The sequence below is a fragment of the Nyctereutes procyonoides genome, unplaced genomic scaffold (genome assembly GCF_905146905.1).
Source record: "Nyctereutes procyonoides isolate TBG_1078 unplaced genomic scaffold, NYPRO_anot_genome, whole genome shotgun sequence".
NCBI classification, from domain to species: Eukaryota; Metazoa; Chordata; class Mammalia; order Carnivora; family Canidae; genus Nyctereutes; species Nyctereutes procyonoides.
The window spans coordinates 39,279,091-39,303,955 of record NW_026575047.1 but is presented as its reverse complement, the minus strand read 5'-3'; the positions used below and the strand labels follow the sequence as shown (position 1 = coordinate 39,303,955).

Below are 24,865 nucleotides of genomic sequence, written 5' to 3'. Positions count from 1 at the left end.
TGCTTGACCACAGAGTTGGCCAGGCTGGGATTGTGGGGGGGAGTGGGTGAGGGGGTGGGTGAGCGGGGAGAGAAGCCTGTATGCTTAGATTTTGTACTTCTTAAACAAAAACAAAAATTTTTATTTGGTCTGTTTTTCTTCTATCAACCTGGGTTTTTATTGCCTCTGGAAAAGGAAGAATGTTCCCATCCCACAGGGAACAGTCATGCTGCTCTTCCTCACCCTGGGACTAGGCCTCCTGAGGTTGGTGTGTGCCCTCACTTGCTACTTTGACGAGTCTTTATCTCCAGGGGCTCCACCTGGCCTGCTGGGCAGGGTCACACAGGGGGTTAACGTTTGGGCCTGTTCACTTGCCTCCAACCCATCACCACTATGTTGTCCATTCTTTTGAGTACATTCCCACTGACCCGGAGGGCTCTTTCACAGTTATATAAAAGTGATTTTTAAAAAAATAATTAAAAAAAAAAAGAAATGAAGTGGTTAGCTTGCATAAGCTAGGGCCAGTGTATTTATTTCTAGGGTTGCCATAAGAGAAGAGCGTACATCAGGTGGCTTGAAGAACAGAAGTATAATTTTCTCACAGTTCAGGAGGCTAAAAGCCCAAGGTCAGTGTCAGCAGGGTTGGTTTCCTCTGAAGCCTCTCTCCTTGGCTTGCACATGGCCACCTTCTCTCTGTGCCCTCACATAATTACCCTGCGGTCTTTGCACCTGGCTTAATCACTTCTGGTTAAGGCCACCAGTCATACTGGGTTAGGGCCTATGCATACGACTTTATTTTACCTTAATTACCTCTTCGCAGGCACTATCTCTGAATACATTCACATTATGAGGTCTTGGGGCTTAGACTTTCACCATGGATGTTGGGGGAACACAGGTCAGCCCATAATACCTGATGTGAGGTCCTGGAGAGACAACATTCCCCAGCTAGCAGGGCAGATTAGAGGAAAGTGAGCGGTCAAGGCCCAAGTTGAGAATGTGAGTTTACATACAGTACTTAGGGACCAGAGAGAATGCGACAGCGTGGTGGGAAACAGGGTTGACACCGCTTTCTTGAGTTACCTGATCCATGTTACTGCTGCTGTTCTGATGTATGCTGCTTTAAGTAAAAATAAGAGGCACCTCCAGAATCTTGAAAGAATGCCACCCAAGATCCATTAGTCAAGGCCACCATGGGCTTGGGCGCCAAAAGTGGTAACAACCTCATTCTGTATATACTGACCCAAGTAGGGGAGAATCGCAGGATATAGGGGATGGGCAGTGAGGGATGTTTGCCAAGCGGGCGAGTGGGGAGTGACCCCGGCAGAAGAAACTGCATGTCCAGAGTTGACAGAGGTGATGAATAGAGTCGGAAAAGGAGCTCATAGGTTATGGGGATCCTGTCTGGCCTCTTTCTTGGGTGCTGGGAAGGCAGTGAACGTGGGGAAAGTGGAAGGATTTGGGTCAGAGGCACGGGTGGTCCCTTGGGCTGCTTGGCAGAAACGGAGCCGGGTGGGGAGGCCACAGTGCAGGGCGACAGAAGCGGAGGGAGGAAGACCAGAGCACAAGCTGCTTGAGCTCTCAGCTGCACGCAGGCCAGCCATCCAACCCGATGATGTGCCCGCTGACATCATCAAGCAAGTCACTCCTCTGTGCCTCAGTTACTCCGTCTCCTAAAAGAGGAACTAGTTTAGGTGCCCACTGAAGTAGCTTCTTCCCCTAGCCTTCTAGGGTTCTGGTTCTTACCCCAGGGGCTCCTGTCCCTGGGGCCTGCCAGCCACAGGTGGGAGGATGAGAAGACCTCACACAGTGAGGAGATGGTTACAGGGGCCTGACCTGGATGTGCGTTCCACTCAGCTCTAACTCTCTGTATAACTGGGAAAACCTGCCCAAGCCTCAGTTTTCTCAGCTATGAAATGGGGACAGTAACAGGCCCTATATCTCAGGGTTCTTGGGCCTGGCACATAGTAATTGCTGAATGGAGAGAGATGGTGTGGTCTGGTGGGTGCCTAACCTGACTGCATGCCGAGACACTTCGTTCTAGGGGCCCACCCTGAGAGCATGATTCAGTGCATTCAGCTGGGACTTAGGAGCCTGGGGCTTTAAGAAAATCCTTCCCAGATTTGGTTTCAATGGATAGTCTTCACTCCTTCATTTTATAGCTGATGAAACAAGCCCAGGGAGAGGAGCAACTTTCCCCAGCCCCCCAGCTAGGTAGAGATGTCAGGCCCCTGACTCCCTGTCCAGTGCTCCCTCCTTCCCTAGAAGACCCAAGGTCTTGGCTCCATGGTCTCATAGCAGCTGCACCAAAGGCAGAATTAAACAACTGCCCATCTCTTCCTTTGGTTCGCACAGATCTGGAGTTAGTCCTCATAGGGACAGAGGGGGATACTCCCTGGTCCTGGCACGGATGGCCATGCCCTTCCAGCTCCAAGGCCAGGTCTTCCCTCCTGTGAGGGCTGGAGTGGAGCCCCACAGAGCACTGGCCTCCTCCAGCAGCATTTGGAGCGTCTGCAATTCGGCAGCCACCAGCCGTCTTTTCCCAGCTCCCCCAGATCCCCTCAAGAGGCAGAGGTGAGAGGCCACCAGCTAGAGTTGCCTGGGAGACACCTGAGGTGCTGCTAGAATGGGGGTACAGAGCCCAGGGGGCTTGGGCTGATCTCTCAGCCCTGTCCTCAGCCTCTGCAAGGGAAGACTCAGGCCCACCTCTCAGGAGCAGTAGCCCCTCGCCTCCATCAGTGGCCTCACCCCTGCTGTGCTTGCCTGCTGCTAAGTGCCTGGCAGGAGAGGGAGAGGGGCTGATGCCTGAGCCCTGCCTGGTGACTGATCTTTCCACTCCTTTCTGGGCACACCCTCCACCCCTGCCTCCATCATCATCTGTAAGACATTGGACATCCTTTCACGACCCTGTCGCATAGAGAACATGCCTCCTGAGGAGCCTCCTGGGGAAGAGGAGGGAGGAGACATTCCCACACCAGAGGCTTCTTGCCCATCCCCAGGGTCTTCCTTCCCTGCTGGCGGTGAGTGGTCAACCCCCTGCAGAGTGCTGGGCAGGGACAAGCAGCCTGAATTCTAGTCCACAGGCCTCTGCTCTGTGTGCGACCTTGACCATGGTTCTGCAGGCGGGTCTCTGGCTCTGTGCACCCTCACCGTATTCTCAGGACCCGATTTCTTCCAGACACACAGGGCATTCGGGATGCCAGCCTCGGAAGCTGTCAGGTGGTGGGGAGCACACAACATGTGGATGCCACAGACCTCGCCCCAGCTCCAAATGGAGGAGGGCTTCCGCCGCTCTGCCCCAGCTCAAGAGCCTGCTTCTCATTCTAGCTCTACTGAGTTAAACTCCCTGCGCCTCAGTTTCCTTATCTGCAAACCTGAGATAAAAACAATCCTTATCTCCCGGGTGTGGTGAGACCCAAATGAGATAATGCGCATAAACACTTGGCCCAGTGCCAGGCACCAAGACGAGGATCCCTGCAGACTCTTCTCCTTGGAGGTCAGCTCTCTCCCAGGGACCCTGGGGGGGCAGACCCCTCCCCCAGCGGGACCTCCTGAGGGGGCCTGCCCTCTGATCCCCAGAAGGTTAAGTGCCAGCCATGGCTGCTGGGCACTGGCGACAGGAAGGGCTGGCTCACAGGGGCTAGGCCGAGGGAAGCCTCCTGATTGGTGGAGAGATCCCACCCCATAACCTGGGCTGGTCTCACTCCTTGGCCCGCCCTGCCTTTGATGTAGGGACTGCAGTTGCCTCTGAGGAGCCTTCCTGGCCCAGCCCCACCCCCACTTCACCCAAGAGGGAACAGAGGCTGTGAGGAGAGAGGGGAGGCCAGGAGGCAGGACTAGGGGTAACAACACCCAGATTTCCTCCTCGTGCGGGACAGTGCACCAGATAGCCTGATATGTGACTCTCCTTAGATCCACACACCCCAACCCTCTGATCTATTATTTTTATTGTGCAGATGCAGAAACCAAAGCCCACGGGTTTGTGTCACTTGCCCAAGAAACTGGCCAAGCTGTGATCTGAAACCAGGCCCCCTGCTCTCTGACTCCAGCCCCAGTGACTCACTTGGAGGAGACCCCCAAGGAGCACTGTGATCTGTTACCTCCCATGTTCTCTCCACCGGCCTGGGCTGCTCAGCTGGGCCCTGTGGGGCTGAGGGCAAGGTGAGCTTCCAACAACCTGGCACCAATTGCCACGAAACTTCCACAAAGGCCATGGAGTCATGGGGTCCCAGACCTCCTCCTCAGAATAGGCACTGACCACCAGCTGCCCCAAGTGATCTGGGGGGCATCTGCCTTTTTCTGCATGCTACTCGTGAAAACAGCCACTTTACAGACTGATATCCCACCTGCCACCATGGATCCTGGAGAGGAGATGGGACATGCCTTTGGCCAGTGAATGGTCAGACCAGACCTGGGTCCCAGAGCTTTCTGTCCTCACTCCAAGCACCCTCTCACCGTCCCACATGTGCTGGCTGCGACGCAAGAAGAGGAGCCCAGTCAGCACCCTGCTTCCTTCCCTCATGTTAGGACAGGTGCTGACCCCAGTGTCTGGAACTATGGAAACTTCTGCTTTCTGAAAAAAAAAAACACTCCCTCCACTGTCAGGACCTGCTCTGTGCCTGGCACCAAGCCCCAGCTCTCCCCACAGCACCATCAGAACCATCATGTCCAGTGGCCTAGGGCCCCTCCCCCCATAGTTCCCAAGCACCCAGGTCTCCAGCCTGCCATTGATTATGGATGAAATGAAGACTGCCGGCAGACCCCATAGGGACACACAGGCATTATGTAGGAGGGACCAGCAGGCTGATGCTTCTTGCCCTCTGCCCGCTGGGGGTACCATACACCCCAAGTACCTCCCCTCCCAGTCTTCCTGGCTGCTGGGCAAAATCACTCCTGCTCTAGTTTAGCAATGAGTCTAGACATTGATCTAGAAATCCTTTATTTACATTTTCTCTTAGAAAAAAAAATATATAGATCTTGTCCCCTGTTGATTCTTCAGGTTCAGGATCTCTATGGAAAGGTGAGAGAGGGCACAGGGCTGCTCCCCTAAGGCCATCCATCATCCATCAAGGGCTTCTGCTCATCTGGCCCTAGAGCTGGGCTTCCCTGAGATCAGCCCCAGGGTCCTGGGTGACAGACACCAGGCCAGTCCTGGGGTAGGGGTTGGCATGAGGGGCGGCGGCTTGGGAGGTGCTTGGACAGTCTGGCCATTGGGAACTGGACTGGCCCCCATGGGCAGAGTGGAGAAAACATGGGCCAGAGACTTTGTCCCTGAGGGGAGGACACCATTGCCTCAGGGTCCGACATGGGGTCCTGCTGTGGGCCACAGGGACAGGCACATACAGGCATCTCCCATGGGGGACAGGTGATGGTAAGGACCAAGGACTATTGGCTGTTTTCTCTGAACCACTGGAGTACTGCCTCCTTGTTTTCTTTCACCCACTTGATGTTTGCTTTGGTCTTCTCCAGGGCTTGTTCCAGAGCCCGGGTGCCTGAGCCGAAGCCCGTGTCCATGTTGTTTGCCTTGAATTGCTCCAGCTGCCGGGAAAATGAAAATTCTCAGCCCCAGACTGGGTCTCTAACACAGCCTTGAGGGGAGGGCTGTCCAGTCTTCTGTCCTCCCACCCACATTAGGGCCCTTGGCAACAGAGCCACAGCCTGTTCTCCAGGAGAGGAAGGGCTGTAGGAGAAAGTCTTCATCTAGGGCAGAGGTGAAAACGAACAGCCTCATGCTTAAATCTGGCTCCTGGATATATCTGACCTTCATTGCATGGTTCTTTATTGAGTTGGCCCTCAGTTTTTAATTGAATTATAATCTCAGCCCAATCAAGGGAGGGAAGAGGGACAAATTAAGCAAGATACCACAAGGAAGCAATCAGCAAATTCAAAATGTGGCCATTTCTATACTAAAAATTACCTAGTTGTTTCAACAAATAAATGGTATTATTTTTTTAAAATATCATAGATTAAAAGTACTATTAGTACTAGTGTAGCCAGGATAATTAGGCAAGAAAATGAAATAAAAGGCATCCAGAAAGGAAGAAATAAAACTCTCTCTATTAGCAGATGACATGATTTTGCGTACAGAAAATCCTAGGAATCTACCCAAGAAACTATTAAAACTAACTAATTCAGCAAGGTTGCAAGATGCAAGAGCATAGTACAAAGATCATAGTACATTTCTACACACTAGCAATGAAAAATACAAAAACTAGGGACGCCCTGGTGGCTCAGTGGTTGAGCTGCCCCTTTAGATAGGGGATGGACCTCTGCGGGCTGCCCCAGAGTCCAGGGCAGCTTACCTGCTGCAGCTCAAACTCAGTGGAAAATCGTCGGGTCACTGCCTGGATGAGGTTGGAGAAGGAGAAGGAGCCGGTGCCATAGCTACAAGGCGGGGAGAGAGAAGAGCCATGAGAAACTGAGAACTAATGCTCAGTGACTGGCAGGGGACACTATATCCTCACAACCACCCTGTGACTGTCCTCATCTTATAGATGAGAGGAAATGACATGCCCTAGGGATGCGAATACAGGTCTGATGGCACTGTCCCTGCTCCTATCTCTCCAGAGAACTAGATTTTCTTCACCCCCGCCCCCACCCGAGGGCGAAAAGGGACAGCCCAGACCCTGTCTTGTCTTGCATTATTTGCCCCTCACCTGACCTCAAGCTCGGTTAATTTGTCAGCACTCCTAACTTCCAGCCCTGCAGTGTCCCATGCACACAGACACACAGACACACGTGTCTCCCTCCAAGGACACTCCAGCCTCAGTGGGCACTTCTAACATGCTCTCGCAGACTCACTCCTCAAAGAGCTTTTTCCAGTTGCTCTGAATGAAGTCCCAGGCCAGACTTTGCCCGACGACATTGCTGGCGATGCTGCTAAGAGTGGAGATGACATCTTGCTTCCGGATGAGTTCAGGGTTCAGAGTGTAACTCAGGTACCTGTGAGGGCAGGATGTTGTGTTAGTGACACTTCCAAGGGCTAGAGTCATATGATTCGAGAGAGGATCCAGGACAGCAAAGGGTCCCATGCTCACCTCGCCCACACCTCTCCTGTAGCCTCTTAGTATCTCTTTACCCTACTACAGGCTGAAGACCCTTAGTGCTACCTCTCTCTGCCTAATGGGACACTGAGTCTCCTCGGTGGGGTCATTGGCTAATGCCAAGGGTCATGCCTGACATGGACCAGGTGCCTGATAAATATCTGATGACTGACCATGAATGACTGAGTAAAGGAAGGACTCCCAGAGCCCAGAGCCCTGTACCAGGTAGAGTGGCTACTCTTGTCCTTGACATTGAGGGAGGCTGGGAGATGGTATATGTGGCACATGGGGGGAGCCAGGAGCCCTCATCCTAGACTGTGAGGCATGCCCGGCTGCACCTCCAAAGTACTCAGGTCCAGCTGCACCAGTCTCTGGCGAAGTTAAACTGAGCTGCTGTCAACTACAGGCCAAGAAGCCGCAGCAGTTAAAAACATGAGACATGGATGCAGATCTGGGTTCAGATCTTGACCACCTCTTACTAAAACTTCTGGATTTTGAGCAAGTTGTTTGGCTTCTCTGAGCTTCAGTGTTCTCATCTGTAAAATGGGGAACATACTGCCCCCATTGTACAAGTTTATGGGGATCCCCCGTAAATGAGAGTGTGGAGGCCCGGCTGGTTCATTGTCTCCCATGTGGAGATCCTGGTTCCCAGTGGGCTAGGAAACGTGCTCAGCCCCATCTGGGCCCAGTCCTCACCTGTTCAGGATCCAGACCTGGGTGCTGCAGGCCAGGGCTGAGCGGAGTTTGTCAGCCTCGTTTACCAGCGAAGTGTTCCTAAACTGCTCCCACACAAAGTTCCACTCCTCCTCGCCACCCTGGGCAATGGCGTTGCAGTACACGGTAGACCGCAGGTTGGGGTAGATCCTGGCGAGGGTGGGGGTATCGGGTAGAGCAAGAGCAGGGAGGGTAGGATGAGGGTCTGATGAGGACGTGGCTACGGGTTTGTGAGACAGATGGAGGTTGGGGGAGGAGGAGGGGTAGACTCACGGGTTATTTTGGGGGTTCTTCCTCCACTCTGCGAAAAGAGTTGAGACCAGGTCCTTACACTTAGGAACCCCATAAGTGCAGGCGGTGCTGACGGCATTAATCTCGTTGTACCTGTCCCAGAGGTGACACTTGGTCAGCAGGCCCATGGGTCACCTGGCCTAGACTCTGGCAAAGATTCCCCTGCTGATGCACAGCTCTGGAGAGGATGGCACGGCCCAGGCTCTGTCTGAGGCTGCAGTCCATCCCACCCACTGGGTTCCTCTGTTTGCTCTGTGCCTTGGGCAGCCCAGGGACCTAGAGGGGTCAGCACAGGCTCCAGCCCCAATTTGAACATTTAGAATCTAAATGACCAAGGGGCGCATGGGTGGCTCTGTTAAACAGCCAGCTCTTGATTTCAGCTCAGGTCCTGATTTCAGGGGGTCCTGGGATCGAGCTCCACATTGGGCTCTGTGCTCAGTGGGGAATCTGCTGGGGGTTCTCTCTCTCTCTCTCTCTCTCTCTCTCTCTCTCTCTCCCTCTGTCCCTCCCCAGCTCATGTGCTCTTGCTCTCAAATATATAAATAAATCTTTAAAATAAAATAAATGACCAAGCCAGTGAGGGACCTCAGAGTTTTAGTTTGGTCTCTTGTACAAAGGGCCAGATGGCCCCACAGGCCACAAAGAGCCTTAGGGCAGGCCACCTCCTACTCCTAGGAGGGGTTCTTTCCCTGCTGGTTGCCCTGGTCCAGAGATGTCTTCCAAAGGAGGATACTGCAGGGCTGTGCTCTGGACTCCTCAGGTCAGGGTGGCTGGGCCGCCCATGACCTCTGGGAATGAGGAAACGAGCAAGGCCCTGAGCTTCTCAACTGCATACTCACTGTTCTGTGAGGGTCTGTGGGTGATCGGTCCAGTTGTTGGTGATTTTTTCAAAATGATTAAAAAGAGGTGTGACCTGCTTCCTCAGGTAGTTCTGGGGAGAAGAAAACACAAAGAGCTTTGAGGGTGAGACTCATGCCTGACCACTCTGAGCCCCATGCACCCTCTGACGTGGGTGGGTAGGTGTAGCAAGGGCTAACGGCACAGAAGTGAAGAGGCTGGAGGCTTGGGTCTTGCCCGGGACCGGCCAGTGAGCAAAGGGTCTGGGGCTGGGCCAGCTGTCAGCTGACCGGTCCCAGGTTCTCCCTCCCTCCCTCTGCCAGTCTAACACTCCATGTGCTCATGTTACCACTTTTTCATACAGTGTTGGGTCCCACCACCCCTGCTGCCCGATGCTAAATATCACATGTGTATTGTGGGAGCAGCCTCTACAGAAAATAAAATCCACCCAGGAGCTTTCCTGAACTATGATTTTCAAGTTGGTGAGTTCACCCCTTATTTTTCCTCTTCTACCTAGTGTTTCTATAAGTCTGCACACTGCTCTTTGTCCCTGACACTGGAATGTAAGCCCTGCTTCACATGATCAAAACCCCTTGCAGACTCTGGTGCAACGGGGTAGATCACCACGTGTGCCATTCGGCATCCACGTCCAAATGTTAAAGGAATAAACTTCCAAGAACAAAGGAAATAGGAAGGAAAACCAGAGTGGATGAGGGCCCTGCACAGACAAGGAGCTGGAAGGTGGAGAGAGAGGGATGGAAGAGCAGAGTGGCACGGCCTGCAGCACAGCACCTGCCGAGGGGTGCATGGAACCGGAAGTGAGATTGGCCAAGACAGGGCTCAGGGTCAGAGGGACAGGGCTGCAGTGGGCAGGGGTGAGGCAGGGGTGACACAGAGCTAAGAAGTCAAAGTCTGTAGCAGGAGCAATTAAACCCCCCAAGCTCCCACTTCTCTTCTGGCAGCAGGCAGCACCCTGCCCTCCCCACCCCCACTGTGGGTGAGGCCCAATGTGTGGGGACTCAGAACTGGCGGTCACCAGACACAGGGGAAGGGTTGGCAGACTGCAGAGAGGCCCAGAGGTGAAAGTTTATATCCTGAATGCAGAGATCTCCAGGTTCTTCCCTGACCCTCAATCCCAAAGAATGAGCATCACCAGCTTTGTTATATAAGATAGAAGATGACTCTCTGGTCTCAGAGAAATATACTCATAGATACTAAATTTTTTTCTTTTTTTCTTTTTCTTTTTTTAGTAATCTCTATATTCAATGTGAGGCTCGAACTCACGACCCCAAGATCAAGAGTTGTGTGGTTTTCTAACTGAGCCAGCCAGGTGCCCAGTGGCTACTAATATTTGAGGGTCCCCATGAGGAATCACTTGGCTACCCAGTCATCCCACCTCCCCAACGAGACCTGCAGGTGACACATGTGACCTTTGCATGGAACTTCCAATGGTTTTTATTGCCTCACCCTCAAATCCAAAGGGGACAGCATAGCTTCTGATGTGGTCTCTCCAAAGACCAAAAACACCAGAAGACTCAGGAAACAAGTCAATGGAAAAAAAAAAAGAAAGCTTTGTAAAAGCCTGAGATGGATACCTTCTGAATGTCCAGAGAAGATTTGCATAAGATGCTAGAACCAGGACCAGGACTTGGAAGTTTAAACGCGTGACAGAAGAAATGCCAGCAGTCTGTAGCAGAGAGGTGGCCTGCCAGGCGGAGAGGTGGTGCATCACAGAGGGCAGAACAGAAAGTCAGCGAGCTGGAAGCTGGAAGTCAGAGGACAATCAGAGGGCCAACACAAGAACAGTAAGTTGGATTAACAGGGGCCTAGGAAGGAGAGAACCCAACAGCAAGGAGGGGAGGGATGTCTTAGGGAGCAATGCTAAAAGGTCCAGATAGAAAGGGGAAGAGGAGGAGAAAGACTCATGCAAAGGCCCACTAGGATTGAGAAAAGAGCCCACAGGATTCTAGAAGGGAGAGAACAGCCACATTCAAATAACCAGGAATGAGCAAGACTCTGAGCTTCTCAATAGCAACACAAGAGGCTGGGAGTCCGTAGAGCAAGGCCTGAAAATCTCTGAGGAACAATTTCCAACCTAGAACCTTCCAAACCCAGGTAAATTCTGGGTCCAGGGGCACCTGAGTGGCTCAGTGGTTGAGCATTTGCCTTCAGCTCAAGTTATGATCCCGAGGTTCTGGGATCGAGTCCCACATGGGGCTCCCTGCAAGGAGCCTGCTTCTCCCTCTGCCTATGTCTCTGCCTCTCTTTCTGTGTCTCTCATGAATAAATAAATAAAATCTTAAAGGAAAATAAAAATTTTTAAGTAAAAATGATCTCTTCAAGGGGCACCTGGGTGGCTCAGACTGTTAAGTGCCTCATTATTTCTTTCTTTTCTTTTCTTTTTTTTTTTTTTTTTTTGGATACTTGTTTGATTTCAGCTCAGGTCATGATTTCAGGGTGGTGAGATTGAGCCCCACGTTAGGCTCCATTCTGGGTGCAGAGTCCAGATTTGGTTAAGATTCTCCCTCTCCCTCTGCCCCCCACCCAATCTCACCCATTAGGTCACTTTCTCTCTCTCTCTCAAAAAACAAACAAACAAAAAGATCTCTTCAAGTATCATCTAAGGGCTGTGTACTATTCCATGAAATGGATCTTGTAGTTTACTTAACCAATCCCCAGATGTTGGACATTTAAGGGTCTTAGGTGCTTTTTTTTTTATTTTGGTGAAACTGCTGAGTTTCCCTCTGGTCTCCCCCATGGGAGCCTCAACATATGTGCTCCCTGCTGCCACCCCAAGCTCACAGCTGTTAACACCTGCACCTCCCACCTGCACCTCCCACCTGCACCTCCCTCATTTCACAGAGGGGTTCACTGGGGCTGATGAGAGTTGGCCAAAGCCACATAGCTGGTAAAAGTGGGGCCCTCCAACTCCCAGCTCAGTGGCTTTTTCTGTGCTCCTGACAGTGCTAATTTCCAAAACAGCAAACCCCGCTAGAAGTCTGGGTCCTTTCTTTGTCCTCCCCAACCTGTTCAGTTTGTCAATCCCTGCTCCCTTTATCCCACAGCCCTCTCGCCTCTCTGCCTGGCCTGCTCTCAGCATAGCACCTGGTGTCGTGTCATCCTGAAGGGTCCCACCACCCCAGACCATGTTTCTGTTAACCCCCCAATGATGCAATTCCAGGCAATGAGTCAAGTGGTCCTTGGATCCTGCCATGACCTCCTGTACCTTCATGGGGCCGTAGACCTCAGAGCGGTCGAACATGAGCTTGAAGTAGCTCAGGCTGCTCAGGGCGGCCTCCCAGGGCATGTACTCTGTCTCTTGGATCAGGAAGAGGGTGCTGTTCAGCGCCAGAGTGACAGGGATGATTTGGGCACTGGGGACAAACAGAGAGGCTCAAGTAAGTCAGCCACACTAACGGAACCCTGACCCGTTCGTGGAACCTGAGGTCGTGGAGCCCCAGCTGCGCCAGCTCTGGGGTTCACTGTGGATGAGCTGGGGGACATGGACGCTGGCCGCTACCACAAACAAGGCCAGCTCAGGCCCTGCCCTCAGCCGCTGCCAATCACGTTCCCTTGCGTGTTATCCCCATTTTACAAACAGGAAACTGAGGCTCAGAGAGGTCATGTGATTTGCCTAAGGCCACAGAGCTGAGATTCCTAAGTACAAAAAGTCTGTGCTCCTTATTCGGCCCACCTCTTCTCTGATTTTCTTGGCTCTCCGTCCCTTCCTTCCCCCTCCTTCTCAGGCTGTGTGTGCACATTTGGTTCATAAATGTCCACGTCTCTGGGGACATCACTTAAATCAGAGGGCTGAGCACCTGCTGGGGATGCAGTAGGTGCAGCATCTCCTGTCCTGGCCTGCCCAGATTTTTTTTTTTTTTTTTTAGCACTTAGCATGGCCGCCTGGCACCCTGTGAAGCTTCAGAAAAAGCCTGGTGCTGTGTAGCACAGCATGGTGCTAGAGGTAGACAGGCCTGCATCTGGCCCTCAGGGGCTACTTCTGTGTGACCCTAGGTAAAGCACTCAAACTAAGTCTCAGATGCCTTATCTGGAGGTGTGCAGCAGCACAGGGAGCCTGCTGCCCTCTGCCCCGGATGGTAAGGCCAACAGGAAGAGCACTGCTCTCATTATGGGGCAGCTCTTGCTAATGTCACCAGGCCTGAGTTGGGCTGTGCCCAAGAGGGAAAGGGTACTCACCTGGCCAGGTCGAAGGTGTCATGGATGACCTGAGCCCGGTTGATGACAGGGATGACCTAGAAGGGGCAACAGAGGATGTGACCTCAGGTTGGCGGTGGGGGCAGGCCCGGCTGTCTGGTGCACCATCCTTGGCCCGGGCCTGGTAGGAGGACAATTGGGCGGGGGGGGCGGAGGGGGGGGCAGACACCCACCGACAGGTTTGTCTGCAGCTGAGTATGGATCTTCTTCCAGTTGTTCTGGTCATAGTTCACCAGGTAGTAGCCCGTCACGTTGAGGTTCAGCAGGACCCACTCATCACCGGTGGTTTTGAACAGGTCATTCTGGACTGTGGGGAGAGACCAGCACTGGATGGTGCTGCTCAGAAGGCCACAGGCTGACCCTTGGCCTTGGTGAGAGCAGCCTCCCACGTAGCCTCTGGCACTGTCTGGCCCTCAAGCCCTGGGTGATGCCAAGGAGAGAGGAGGAGAAGAAGCACAGGACTGCCGGTGACTTCAGATGGACCTAGTGCCATCTCTGCCCCTCACTGCCCACTCTGCCTCCCATAGGCTCCACGTGGCTGGGTCAGTGACAGCCACCCAGATATCTCCATCCGCACTCCCCAGGCTACTGCTCCTCCTCCCCAGCTCATAACAGCAACATCATCCCCCAGACACTGAGGAGGAGGCTCAGGCAATGCCTCCCAGCCAGTCAACCCCTCAGTGTTGCCCCTCTCTTCCCTCCCTTCCAGCCTTTCTCCGGGCAGCCAGAGGAAGTCCTTCCATAGAGGTGGTCCTTGCCCACTTCCCACCTTCCCTGGCTTCTCCTGGCCTGAAGACACAGCCACTGTGTCCTGCAGCCTGCAGGGACCTCAGGAACCAGCCCTACCTTGAGGGCACACCTCTGCCCAAGTCACAGGCCTTACTTCTCTCCTGCCTCTATGCCTTGCACTTACTATTATCTCTGCCACCATGGGCCTGGCCAACTCCTTCTCTTCCTCTAAGACTCTGCTCACCTCCTCCAGGAAGCCTTCTCACCTCTCCATGAAGCCAAATCTTTCTTATTCCTGGCTTCCTGCCCCATGCCCCGGAAGCTGTACATGCCTCGGTTAAAGCATTCAACAAAGCTCTGGAAAGTTCTAACTGCTTATCTTCCTTCTCTTCACCTGCAGTTCTAGCCTAGGCCGAGGATGAATTAACCTTGAGCTTGGTGTCCTCAGTAACTGGCAGAGCAAGGCTGTTCATACTTTGTGCCAGGTATTGTTTTAAACATTTCATGTAGATTCTCTTCTTTAGTCCTCACACAACTCACACAACTAGATATTGTTCTCAGCCCCATTTTATAGATGAGGAAATGGAGACCAGAGAGGGATAATAACTTGCCAAGGGTCACACAGCAGATTAAAACTTAGGACCAAAGCAGTTGGCTCCATTAATTGAATGAAATGATGAAGGAAGCCATCACTGAGACCTGTCTTGACCCTCAGAATGTGAGCCAGGAGATGTGGGCCCAGGAATATGGGGTGGAACTGCTGTCCCCTAGGGCAGGGCTGGATTACCTTTTGCATTGTCTGGCATCCAGTAGTGTGCCTGCTGTATGCCACTTTTGACAGAAGAGATGGGTACAATCCACAGGTAGCTGCAACAAGAGCCCCCAAAACCAGGTGGTGAGAGATAGCAGCTCCTGGACATGGTCAGTGATGAGCAGCCCAGGCCCCGCTCCCCATTTCTGCCCAGCTCCAGCACAAAACACTCCCATCTTCCCAGCCAGAGAGGGAGAGCCTGGCTCCAGCCCCTGGGGCTGGGGCCACAGCAGGCCAAGACCTGCAATGGTTAAGGGGTGCCATGGCAGCTGCCCCCCCAGAGCCCTCACTGGGACGCCTGGGTCAGCGACCCTGTCTGCTCACTTGAACTCTGAGGGGCGGGTGACGTTGGATTGAGGGTCAAGAAGGAAGTGCTTCTGGGAGAGGGTGCCTGTGGTGGTGTCCACAGTGACGACGGGGAAGCCCATCTGCAGGATCCAGCGGTCCATGATGGCGCTCACTGCGTAAGGCAGCTGGACGGCTGTCTGATTGCCTACAACCTGGGGCAGAGCAAGATAGAGCGGCCATCAGCGGACCACCCCTCCTACCTCGCCCATCCTCAGCAGCCTCCGTACACCTGGCACCACCCTGCAGGGAGGCAAGAGGGGGGTGGTCCTCAGCCAGGCTCTGCCTCTCCTTGGCTGCCAATGGTTGGGTAGGCTGAGAACTTCCAGGTGTTTCGTGCGTTGCACTTCAGTTAAGCAAATCTAAGCCCCCCACTCCCTGCTTCTGTGGCCTAACGGGAGGTGGGTATGGGAGGGGGGCGTCCAGCATGAACAACCCTGGAGGAGGAGAGGGGAGAGGAACCCAGGCAGGGTGCAGAGTGAGGGAGAGGATGAGAGTGTGGGTGGTCTGGGCATAGGCTTAGTGTGGTTGCTATAGTCTTCTCAGGTCTTTTTTTCATCTTTTCCCATGTACACACGTTGCTTTTATAATAACAGCAAAAAGCCAACAACATCTGTTAATAACTGAGAAAATAAAGACAGGAAAGAGGAAGAAGAGTGTCAGAAGGGCAGAAGCAGAGCAGGGAGGGGAGCTGGGGGCTGCTGCAGAGAGAGGGGGCTCAGGGACAGAGCAGGTAGAAGGGAGGGGTGGAGCTAGAGGGGCACGTGGTTTGGAGGAGGGCTCAGCTTTGCAGGAAGGAAGGAGAGGGAGACTGAGGCAGGCCAGGAAGACAGTGGAGCCAGGATGTGGAGGGAAGGGACAAAGGCAGTGAGGTAGGTGCCCCTGTCAGCAGGTTGTGGGAGGTTCCGGGAGGGGGGATGTAGGGTGGGGGTGGACCAGCCTCCTGGCAGATAGAAGTTGGGCTGCAGACCAGCCAGTGGGGGGCACAAGAGGCCATCTGTGATCCCATGACAAGGCCCTGGGTCTCCCCTCCCTGCTGGGACTGGGCTCGGGATTCTGGAGGGGTCCATCAGGCTGCTGGAAGGAAGGGGAAGTGATGGGAAGATGGGAGGATGCAGACTCCAGCCCTAAGAAAGGCAGGGAGGGGAGAGTGGAGGTGGGGAAGGTCAGAGGGTCTGCCCAGACAGGGCTGCGTGGGATCTGAGTGGACAAGAATACAAAGCAGGGCTGGGTGGCAAGGTCAAAGTTGGTGCTGGGGGTGCCGGAGTGTGCACAGTCATGCCTGGGAGGGACCCATCGGGGCACAGGGCAGCCAGGAGTGCTGAGTAAGTAGAATGACTAACTCCAAAGTTCGAGGCAGAAGAGGCTTAGGCACTCTGCAGGCTGGTTGATGAGGGCAATCCTTGGCTCGCATCACGGAGCTCACTACAGTGGGGGGCGAGTTGCCTGCCAGGGATCCTGACCCTTGGTCTCCTAACACCTCCTTCATGGAGCTGTATCATTGCACCCATTTTACAGATGAGCAACCGAGGCTTCAAATGACCTGTCTGGGCTGGTAACCAGTGGAGCTGGACACATTCTCTCCCACATGTGCTGCCCCTGGGGACTTACAGCATCTCAGGACCCCAATAAAACGGCTCTGGGGGGCTGGCTTTACTGACCCACTGCAGGTGGTTCCACAGGTCCAAGTAGATGGTGTTTTGGTAGGCAAAGGTATGAAGGTAGGACTGTGGAAAGACAGGCCACAGTGAGCACAGAACCGGTGCTCCCCAGCCTTTCCCACTGAGCCCCTGTGGTGGGGGGCGGGGCTTGGGGGACACAGGGCAGGGGCCAGGGGCAACCACACCCCCATGGCTGGCCAAGGGTACTCACTGCCACACCCTTCTTGAACAGGTCCTCAGTCAGGAAGCTGGAGAGCATCCTGAGAACAGAAGCTCCCTGAGGAAGGGCAGGGATTTCAGAAAGCAGTGCTGGGCCAGCAGGACCCCGTGTCCCCCCCTGGCCAGGGTGGGTGCTCCCAGAGCCCTGGTTGGGGTGGCTTCTGTGGGTTGAGTCCCTGCTCCCTCTGCCTGCCTCCCCATTGTCTCAGTACCTTGCTGTAGGAGATGGAGTCGAACACCTCACTGATCTGGGCCGGGGTGTTGACCTCGTTGGCAGGCGAGGACAGTGGGTGGGAAGAGGCCAGCGCATCCACCGCCATCACACGGTATACTTCATTCAGCACTATGAGGTCTTTCTGCAAATCCCCAGTGGCCATGAGGAGGGACCAACCTGGTGGGGGGTGACCACCGACCCTGCACACAGGGGGCCCCCCCTTCCCCCTCCACTAGGCAGCTGGCTCACCAGATTCCAGGTAGGCTCTGCATAGTCAGCGCCCAGGTACTCCACGTAGGAGGCAAAGCCCTCATTCAGCCACAGGTCATTCCACCATTCCAAGGTCACCAGATTCCCAAACCACTGTTGGGGAGGGAAGGTCAACCCAGTTAGCCACTCTGACTCTGTGACCCAGAACTCCCCTTCAGTGAGCTTCCCCCATGTGCCAGGTGCTGGGCAGGACTCCCCTCTGCTATTAGTCCAGGGTGGGGTCCAGATACCCAGGACAGAGTGAGGACTTGTGCCCTCTCCTCCCAGAGCCCCCCTGCTCACTTCCTGGCACTCTCTGGGATGGGGGGGTGCTACCTGGTGGGCCAGCTCATGAGCAATCACAGTGACCACCCGCTCCTTGTTGCCGATGGAGGAAGACTGCGGGTCATACAACAGCGCACTCTCCCGGTAGGTCACCAGCCCCCAGTTCTCCATGGCACCAGCATTGAAGTCAGGTAAGGCAATCTGGTCTGGGAGGGCAAGGCCATTGGCAGGATGGCCTCTGGGGAGGAAGCCCCATCCTCTGCCCCCACCCCAAGGCCCCTCACTCACCAGATTTATTGAGGGGGTAGGGTGTGTCATAATGTCTGGAAAAGAAGTCTAGGATGGGGCCTGTCACCCCTAGGGAATAATTTCCATGGCCTTGGTCGATCGCACTTGGCCGAGCCCAGATCCGGATCTGCAAAGACAAGGGAGGTAGGTCAGAGGTCCCTCCTGGGTTCTGGTGCAGATGGGCTGAGCCCCAGGGGCCCAGGAGGCTAGTGAGGGCATCAACTGAGTTAAACTGAGAGCTGTGGGCAGCAGAGGAAAAGACTGGTGGTCTCTGAGGGGCTTTGAGTCTTAGGGAGGAGCCTTTGGGAATAATAGCAGTCGTGGCCACCATATGTCTGGCACCCACATGTTAGGAACACCCTTCATGAGGAGAGACCCATTTTTCAGATGCAAAGACTGAGGGTTAGCATTTAAGACACTTGTCCAAGATCACTCAGAGCTGGGATTCAAACAAATCTGGGGCTTAGATGAAAATGAATTAAAACAAGATTATCTCTCCGGCCAGGGCCAATCCCAGGGGAAGGACAGGTGGGCCCAGCTTCTTACCAGGACGTTACTGGGTGTGTTCTCCTGCACATTCTTAAACTCGCTAACGATGTAGGCCAGCAGGTAAGTAGACATGATAGGCGTGGTTTCAAACTCAGTGACACTCCAGTTGGGTTCTCCGGTCAGAGGGACACTGGGACCTAGGCATGGAGCATTCGAGCACATAGAGATGCCTCCTCTCCCTTGCCCTGCCTCCTAGCCCTGGAGGCGCCTCCTTCCTAAGGGCGTGTGGCTCCGGGACAGACCCACTCACCTCTGGGCAGCATGTTAGAAAGGGCCACAAGGTTGCTGGGGTGGATGAGGGTGATGTTGAACGTGGCCTTCATGGCTGGCTCATCAAAGCACGGGAAGGATTTCCGGGCATCTGCAGCCTGCATCTGTGTTGTGGCCAGCACCCTGTCCAAACCAGGATATTAGAGCGGGTGCCGGTGGAACGCCTGCACCCGTGAGGGTGAGCAAGGTGGACTGGGGGATTTAGGGTGTGTTGCTGGGCATGTGGGAGAAGGGGTGCATGAAAGTCCGGTCTGGCCTCATCCCTGCCCTCCCAACTTCCAACTTCTGGATCCTGACAGGCCGCTCCTTTGAGAGATCAGAGTCAAAGTCCTGGCAGGGTAATACAGGTCTCCCTGTATTAGCCGGGAGAACTTGCGCAAGTTTTTCTCCTGTGAGCCCCAGTTTTCCTATCTGTTCAGAGGCTCTTTTACCACTTTCCCCTGACTCCCTATTGCGGGGAATGGGGGCCCCCAGAAGAGGGCTGCTTTCTAGGTAGCTGCTCCACCAGTACCTGTGGATGCAGTCATGAACCAGCAAAAGACTCCGGGAAGTTCAAAGGCCTGCCAGTCCAAGCCCTCCCTCCCTTGGCCCCCAGGATCCAGCTCTGCCTCAGCATCTAGGACCTGCCCACCCCCCACCTCCCTACCCCCCGGTGCAGACCCAGCCACAACTCACTTTTTGACACCGTTCTCTGTATACTCGCTGCGGTAGAAGCCCGCCAGGTCGTCAGCCAGCTCCCCCTCAAACTTACTGTCCATCTCATATTGGCTGTTGACCTGCAGTGGCTCCCGCAGGTGCACCACCAGGTACTCGGTGACCTCCACCAGCTCGGTCCTGTCAATGGCAGGAGCCTGGGAACCCCCCACGCCCCGCAGGGCCACCCGCTGCCCCTGGATGTTGGTGTAGTTCAGCTTCTTGCTGTGGATGATGATCATGCTGGTGGACTCCTTGCATCTGAAGCGAACTGTGCTGGAGCCTTTGAAGGTGTACAGGCCATTACTGTTAGGGGTGAGGTATGGCCTCAGCGTCACGTTGTAGGAGCTGGGAATCAGAGTCTTGGGCAGGCGGTAACGGTTCCAAGGTTTGCTTTGATCCAAGGTGGTAGCCGCGGTGGTGCTGGGGTTTGTGGGGCTCACCGGGGAGCTCACTGGGGAGCTCTCGGTGTTCTTGTTTTTCTCCTGGGCATACACCACAGACAGAGCGATGATGGTGGACACGGCCACAATGCCCAGGACGATGGCCAGGATGCCCAGAGCCTTGGAAATGTAGAAGCCCTTGGCCATGGTGAGGGCAGGGGTGGGGAAGCTGGGGGAGGTTCAGGACGGCGAGAAGCAAGCGAGCCTCGGCCAGACTTATATCCCTGGGAGGGAGAAGGAGGAGCCCCACAGCCCACAGACTGAGCAAAAAATTAACCAGGGCTCACACAGGCAAAGGTCAGTGGATGGGGCAGGGGCACCCTTTGCTCAGGTTCCGGAGAGGGAGGAGATCCAGACACAGCGCGCCGGGGTGCCTGCTGGGGAGCAAACAGCGTCCAGTCATAGGCTGCAGGAAGAGGGTGCAGGGAGAAGGAGCAGCGGGGCCAGGTGGCAATGAGCCTGCATGCTGTGACAGTGGGGACAGAAGCAGGTCAGATGAGGTCAGAGTCAAGGAAGGACTTCCCAGGAGTGGGAGGTGGGAGATGCAGAAGAGAGAGTCAGTTTCTGGTTTGAGTCAGGTGTGTCTCAGATCACCCCTATGGTTTGGATCCTGGCAGGACACCCAGGGCTCCCCAGTGGCACGGTCCTAGCCTCCCTTGCGATCTTCCAGGGCAGGAGGTCTCTCCTTCTCATCCCTTCTTGCCAAAAACTTCTATCTCAACTCTCCAGCATATTGAGGAGGAGGAAGATGTTTTGCCTTTTTTTTTTTTTTTTTAAGAGAGGAGGCTGGTGGAGGTTTACCCTCTTCCCAGCTGTGAGCTTAGGCAGGTAATTTTACCTTGCTGAGAGCTCTCTCCTCATAAATAGAAAATAGGACTCACCTTTCAGCTTTGTTGCACAGATTTAACAAGAAAATATATTAAACACTACAGAGCAGAACCCAAACACCATTCCCTTCTTCCTTACTCAGAGCATGGCATGGCCTCTTTTCCTATCCTTAGTAGCAATGAAGTTACTACTCATCATACGTAATAAAATAATGTTCAATATCACTCTTCTTATCTAGCAGCCCAGTGTCTCAGACATTGACTTCTATGTCCAATTCCACTCCCATCCCCTCATCTCACCATGTCCTTGGTCAAAGCCACTCTCCTTGTTTATGCAGATACTATCCCCTCATGGACTCGCCGCTTCCACTCAGGCCCCCTCAAACCTGTTTGTCACAAGAACTGGATCACTTTTCATCACAGCTTCAAACCTTGCTGGGGCACCTGGCTGGCTCAGTCAGTGGAACATGCTGCCCTTGATCTCAGAGTCATGAGTTCAAGCCCCATGTTGTGGGTAGAGAGGACTTAAAAATAAAATCTTTAAAAAACTCCAAAACTTCCCATTTTGCTCCCAAAATCCAGATTAAATCTTCTAAAGGTCCCACAAATTCAGGTGACATCAGCCTGCTCACTTCCCAGCCTCATCTTCACCACATTCCCTTGACAGTGGTCCAGCCACTCTGGTCTTCAGCCCTACTGCCACAGGCCCTTTGCACATGCTGTCCCAATGCCTGGATCATCTTCTCCTCCTTCTTTTTCTAGTTATTTCCTATTCATCCTTTAAGTCTTTCTCAGAGAAGCCACCACAACCTTCCTGACCAGGTCAAGTCCCTACTGGTTCCAGTAGTACCACAAACCTCTACATCAAAGCCCTATAACTCAGTTGTTAGTTTTCCGTTTGATCTGTGTGGTAAAGACTTGAGTCCTGTCTCTCTCTCAGCAACTGCAGTCCCCATGAAAGCAGGCCTTTGGCTACTTACTGGTATGCCTGGCACATAGCAGGTGCTCAATACATATTTGTTGAACGCACACATGCATGAATTGATTCAGGAGTCACTTATTTGAAGTCTTTCTAGTTCATGTCCATCCCTGTCCCTGTCTCCACTCTGGCCCTGAGAGAAATGCCTGCCTGAACCTTCCTGCCCCTTCTCTGAACCTTCCTCCAAACATGCAGACAAGCAGTGCTCTTGTTCAGGCCAAATGTATCTCAGGGCTCACATATGCCTGTTCCATCAGCTTATAAGCTCCTTAAGAACCTCATTCATCTACCACTCCCTGCCCTGGCTTGGGTCAGCCTTCCCCTGAGCCTGAGAGAATGCTTCGTAGATGAAAGCTCACATGAATTGAATGGACACCTACACTGGTTTATTCATGCATAACTACAAGAATGAAGGACTGCCACCTGTCATCTAGCCAGCGGAGGTGAGGGTCTGAGTGCGGGATCTTCAGGGGAATCCTTCGTGCCCATCTTTCAGACTGGGGGTGTTCTGAGTCCTTGACATGTATTTCTTTACTTCTCTCTAGAGACCTACCTATGGAGCCCTGGTCTGGACAGTGTGTACTTCCCACTGTGGTGGCCAAAGCAACCCTCCTCAGGCCTGGGCTGATGGCCAAGAGCCACTAATAGGAAGCCAAGTGCCCAAGAAAAGGCTTCAGCTAGGGCGCGGTGACAGAGGGAACAGTGGCTCCCATGGGTGATGTGGCATGTGCTCCCAGGCTCCTACTATCGAGGCCAGGATTTGCCTAAGGAGGACATCTTTCTAGTAACCCTGTAGGCTGGCACCGAGTGCTACACGTCCCCCTAAACCAAGTTTAAATCTGACCGTGACTGGGCCTGCAGCCCCCCACCTCTGAGGCAGAAAGACCCACAAGCCCACTTGGACTAATCCCTTCTCCAAACAAAGAAAGAGGCCCTGCCTGGCCCACTATGATCTCTTCCTGTTTGTTTTGGATACGGACCACACGCCCAGCTGGCTGCAATCTTCACTATTTTGGAAAGAGCCTCTGGTTTTCAAAGTTGGTGCAGCAGGCGACTTATTGCCTTGTAATGAGGGGTCCCTGCTCCAGGCACCATGCCAGCTCAGGCTGGGGGCACAGGGAGAGGCATGCTCCATAGCCCATGGAGCTATGGCCCAAGCCTGGCCATCTTCACACCCCACTGAGCAGTGATGGCTGTCCCCAAGCTCACTACATACCTCAGTTGAAGGATTTTCCTTTCCTGATCAAACTCAATCTCTGGCTCCTCACTGCCTGTAGACTGAAATCTCAGTCTTGAGTCTGAAGACCTTCTGTGAACTTGACCGTCTGGCCTCTCCTCTTTCCAATGCCTATTGTGGCTCCAACTGCAGTCATTTCCCTACACTTGCTGGGTCTTTTCACTCATCCTGTTTCTGCTACTAGGAATGCCTTTCCTCTCCCTCCTGTCAAACTCCTCCTACTCATCCTTCAAAACCCAGCTCAAATGTCACTGCTTTCTTGTGCATGGGGACCAGGACCTCTCGCCTTTCTGTGCTTCCCTGGCCTCTGGTCCACATCTCTATCACAGCATTCATGGATAAACCATCTATGTGTTCAAAAGCCTGACACTGGACCCAAGCACCTTAAAGGAAGACGCTAATTTTGTAGGCCTCCTCCATTTCCAACATAGGGCAGGAGTTCAGCAAATACTGGCTAAATGAATGAGTATACAATCCTTGCCATGGCTTCTAGGTCTGACATGGTACAGCTCTCCAAGATTCTCTGGTCTCATCTCAAGCTCTTTTCCCCTATCACCCTCTGGGCTCTGCCCACTGGCCTCTTTCTGTTCCTCAAGCTCACCACATTCTCCCCCTTCTAGCCACATATCGCAATCCCCTCCGCACCTGCAACAAGCTCTGGGAGGCTTCTGTGTTTCCCTCACCTATCCCCCTGGAGGCCCACTGCAGTGATGCTGTCCCAGGACAGTCCTCCCAGCATTCCCAAGACTCTGAGCACCATGGGGATAGTATCCCCTACACGAGGGAAGCACCTAGTACACAGCAGGCAGGTACCACATGCTTGTGAAATGGATGCATCAAAAAGAAAATGAGCCAGTGGTTGAAAGATGGAACTCACCCATAGTTCAGACACTTGATTCTTGGGGAAGATTCCACCCCCCACCCCACCCACATACCTCATACTCCTTGGGCTCTTGGATCACCTTCATGAGTTTTGCCATACCTGTGATACTCTTGTATATCATTCACTTAATATTTTTCTTGTGTTTTTAAAGATTTTATTTATTTGTTTGTTTGAAAAAGAGAGCGCACACATGTATAGGAGCAAGGGGAGAAGAGAGAAGCAAAGGTGGAAGGAGAGGGAGGGAGATTCCCAAGCAGACTCCACACTGAGCATGGAGCGCAACATGGGGCTCCATCTCACAACCCTGAGATCATGACCTGAGCAGAAATCAAGAGTCAGATTCTCAACTGAGTCCCCCAGGCACCCCAATGTTTTTCTTCAAATCAATCGCTTCTTACTCTCTTGACCCATAATTACCAGGAACTCATGATTAGTTGTGTGAAGCTATCGTTTTTTTCCTGGGTACAACTTAATGATTATTGATTTAAAAACTATTCATCTAGGTGGCCTCTCAAATCATCTTGTACTACTGCACTCACTTTGGAAATCACTGCTCCACCCTGTCTGGTTCTGGGGGTGGCGCCCCCCCATGGGCTGTCTTTGGAATGGGACCCTTCTGCAGGTGAGCAAAATGTGTGTCCTTTTACTGTTCAGCTCTTGATGAGGGAGAAGCTGCGGATTTCCAGCCTCATTGCAACCAAAGCAGTCTTTCTATGGGTTTATATGTTTCTGCCTATGTTTTGGTTTAGAGAATAAAAGTTCTTCTAAATTTAAAAAAAAAAATTAAGGTTGACAACTTGGAGAATATTAAAGGCATAGATAGCCACACATGTAGGAGACATCAGCTGAACAAGAAAAGTCTCAGAGGTAGGGGGTACAAACTGCTTTTTATTCTAACGTGGGAAGACCAGGAGCCTGGGAGGGAGTGTGGTGGGGAGAGCCCAGGAACAGCAGTCGGGTGTGATCCAGGCTCCCTCCCAGACCCCTAGGTAAGCTGCTACTTAACACTCAGTTTCTCCTTGTCACCTGCAGGGTCAGGCAGGCTGGGTCCTAAAGGCTGAAGCCCAAATGTCTGTCCAGAAGGAATCATGAGGGGGAGGCAGGGAC

The 24,865-nt window shown here is 53.4% G+C and overlaps 1 protein-coding gene across 1 annotated transcript; it reads right to left on the bottom strand.

The window, feature by feature from the left end:
* Positions 1 to 4,898: 4,898 nt before the first annotated feature.
* Positions 4,899 to 20,609, bottom strand: ANPEP (alanyl aminopeptidase, membrane). Its single transcript, XM_055326582.1, has 20 exons — positions 19,372 to 20,609; positions 18,677 to 18,819; positions 18,424 to 18,563; positions 17,878 to 18,004; positions 17,641 to 17,795; positions 17,305 to 17,418; positions 17,054 to 17,197; positions 16,834 to 16,899; positions 16,623 to 16,688; positions 14,941 to 15,116; positions 14,593 to 14,672; positions 13,250 to 13,383; positions 13,059 to 13,114; positions 12,088 to 12,235; positions 8,864 to 8,955; positions 8,007 to 8,117; positions 7,716 to 7,883; positions 6,778 to 6,918; positions 6,279 to 6,360; positions 4,899 to 5,514 (listed from the first exon to the last, which is right to left on the bottom strand). The coding sequence occupies exons 1-20, from the start codon at positions 19,977 to 19,979 to the stop codon at positions 5,362 to 5,364; spliced, it is 2,904 nt and encodes a 967-aa protein (XP_055182557.1). The 5' UTR covers positions 19,980 to 20,609; the 3' UTR covers positions 4,899 to 5,361.
* Between the last annotated feature and the right edge of the window lie 4,256 nt (positions 20,610 to 24,865).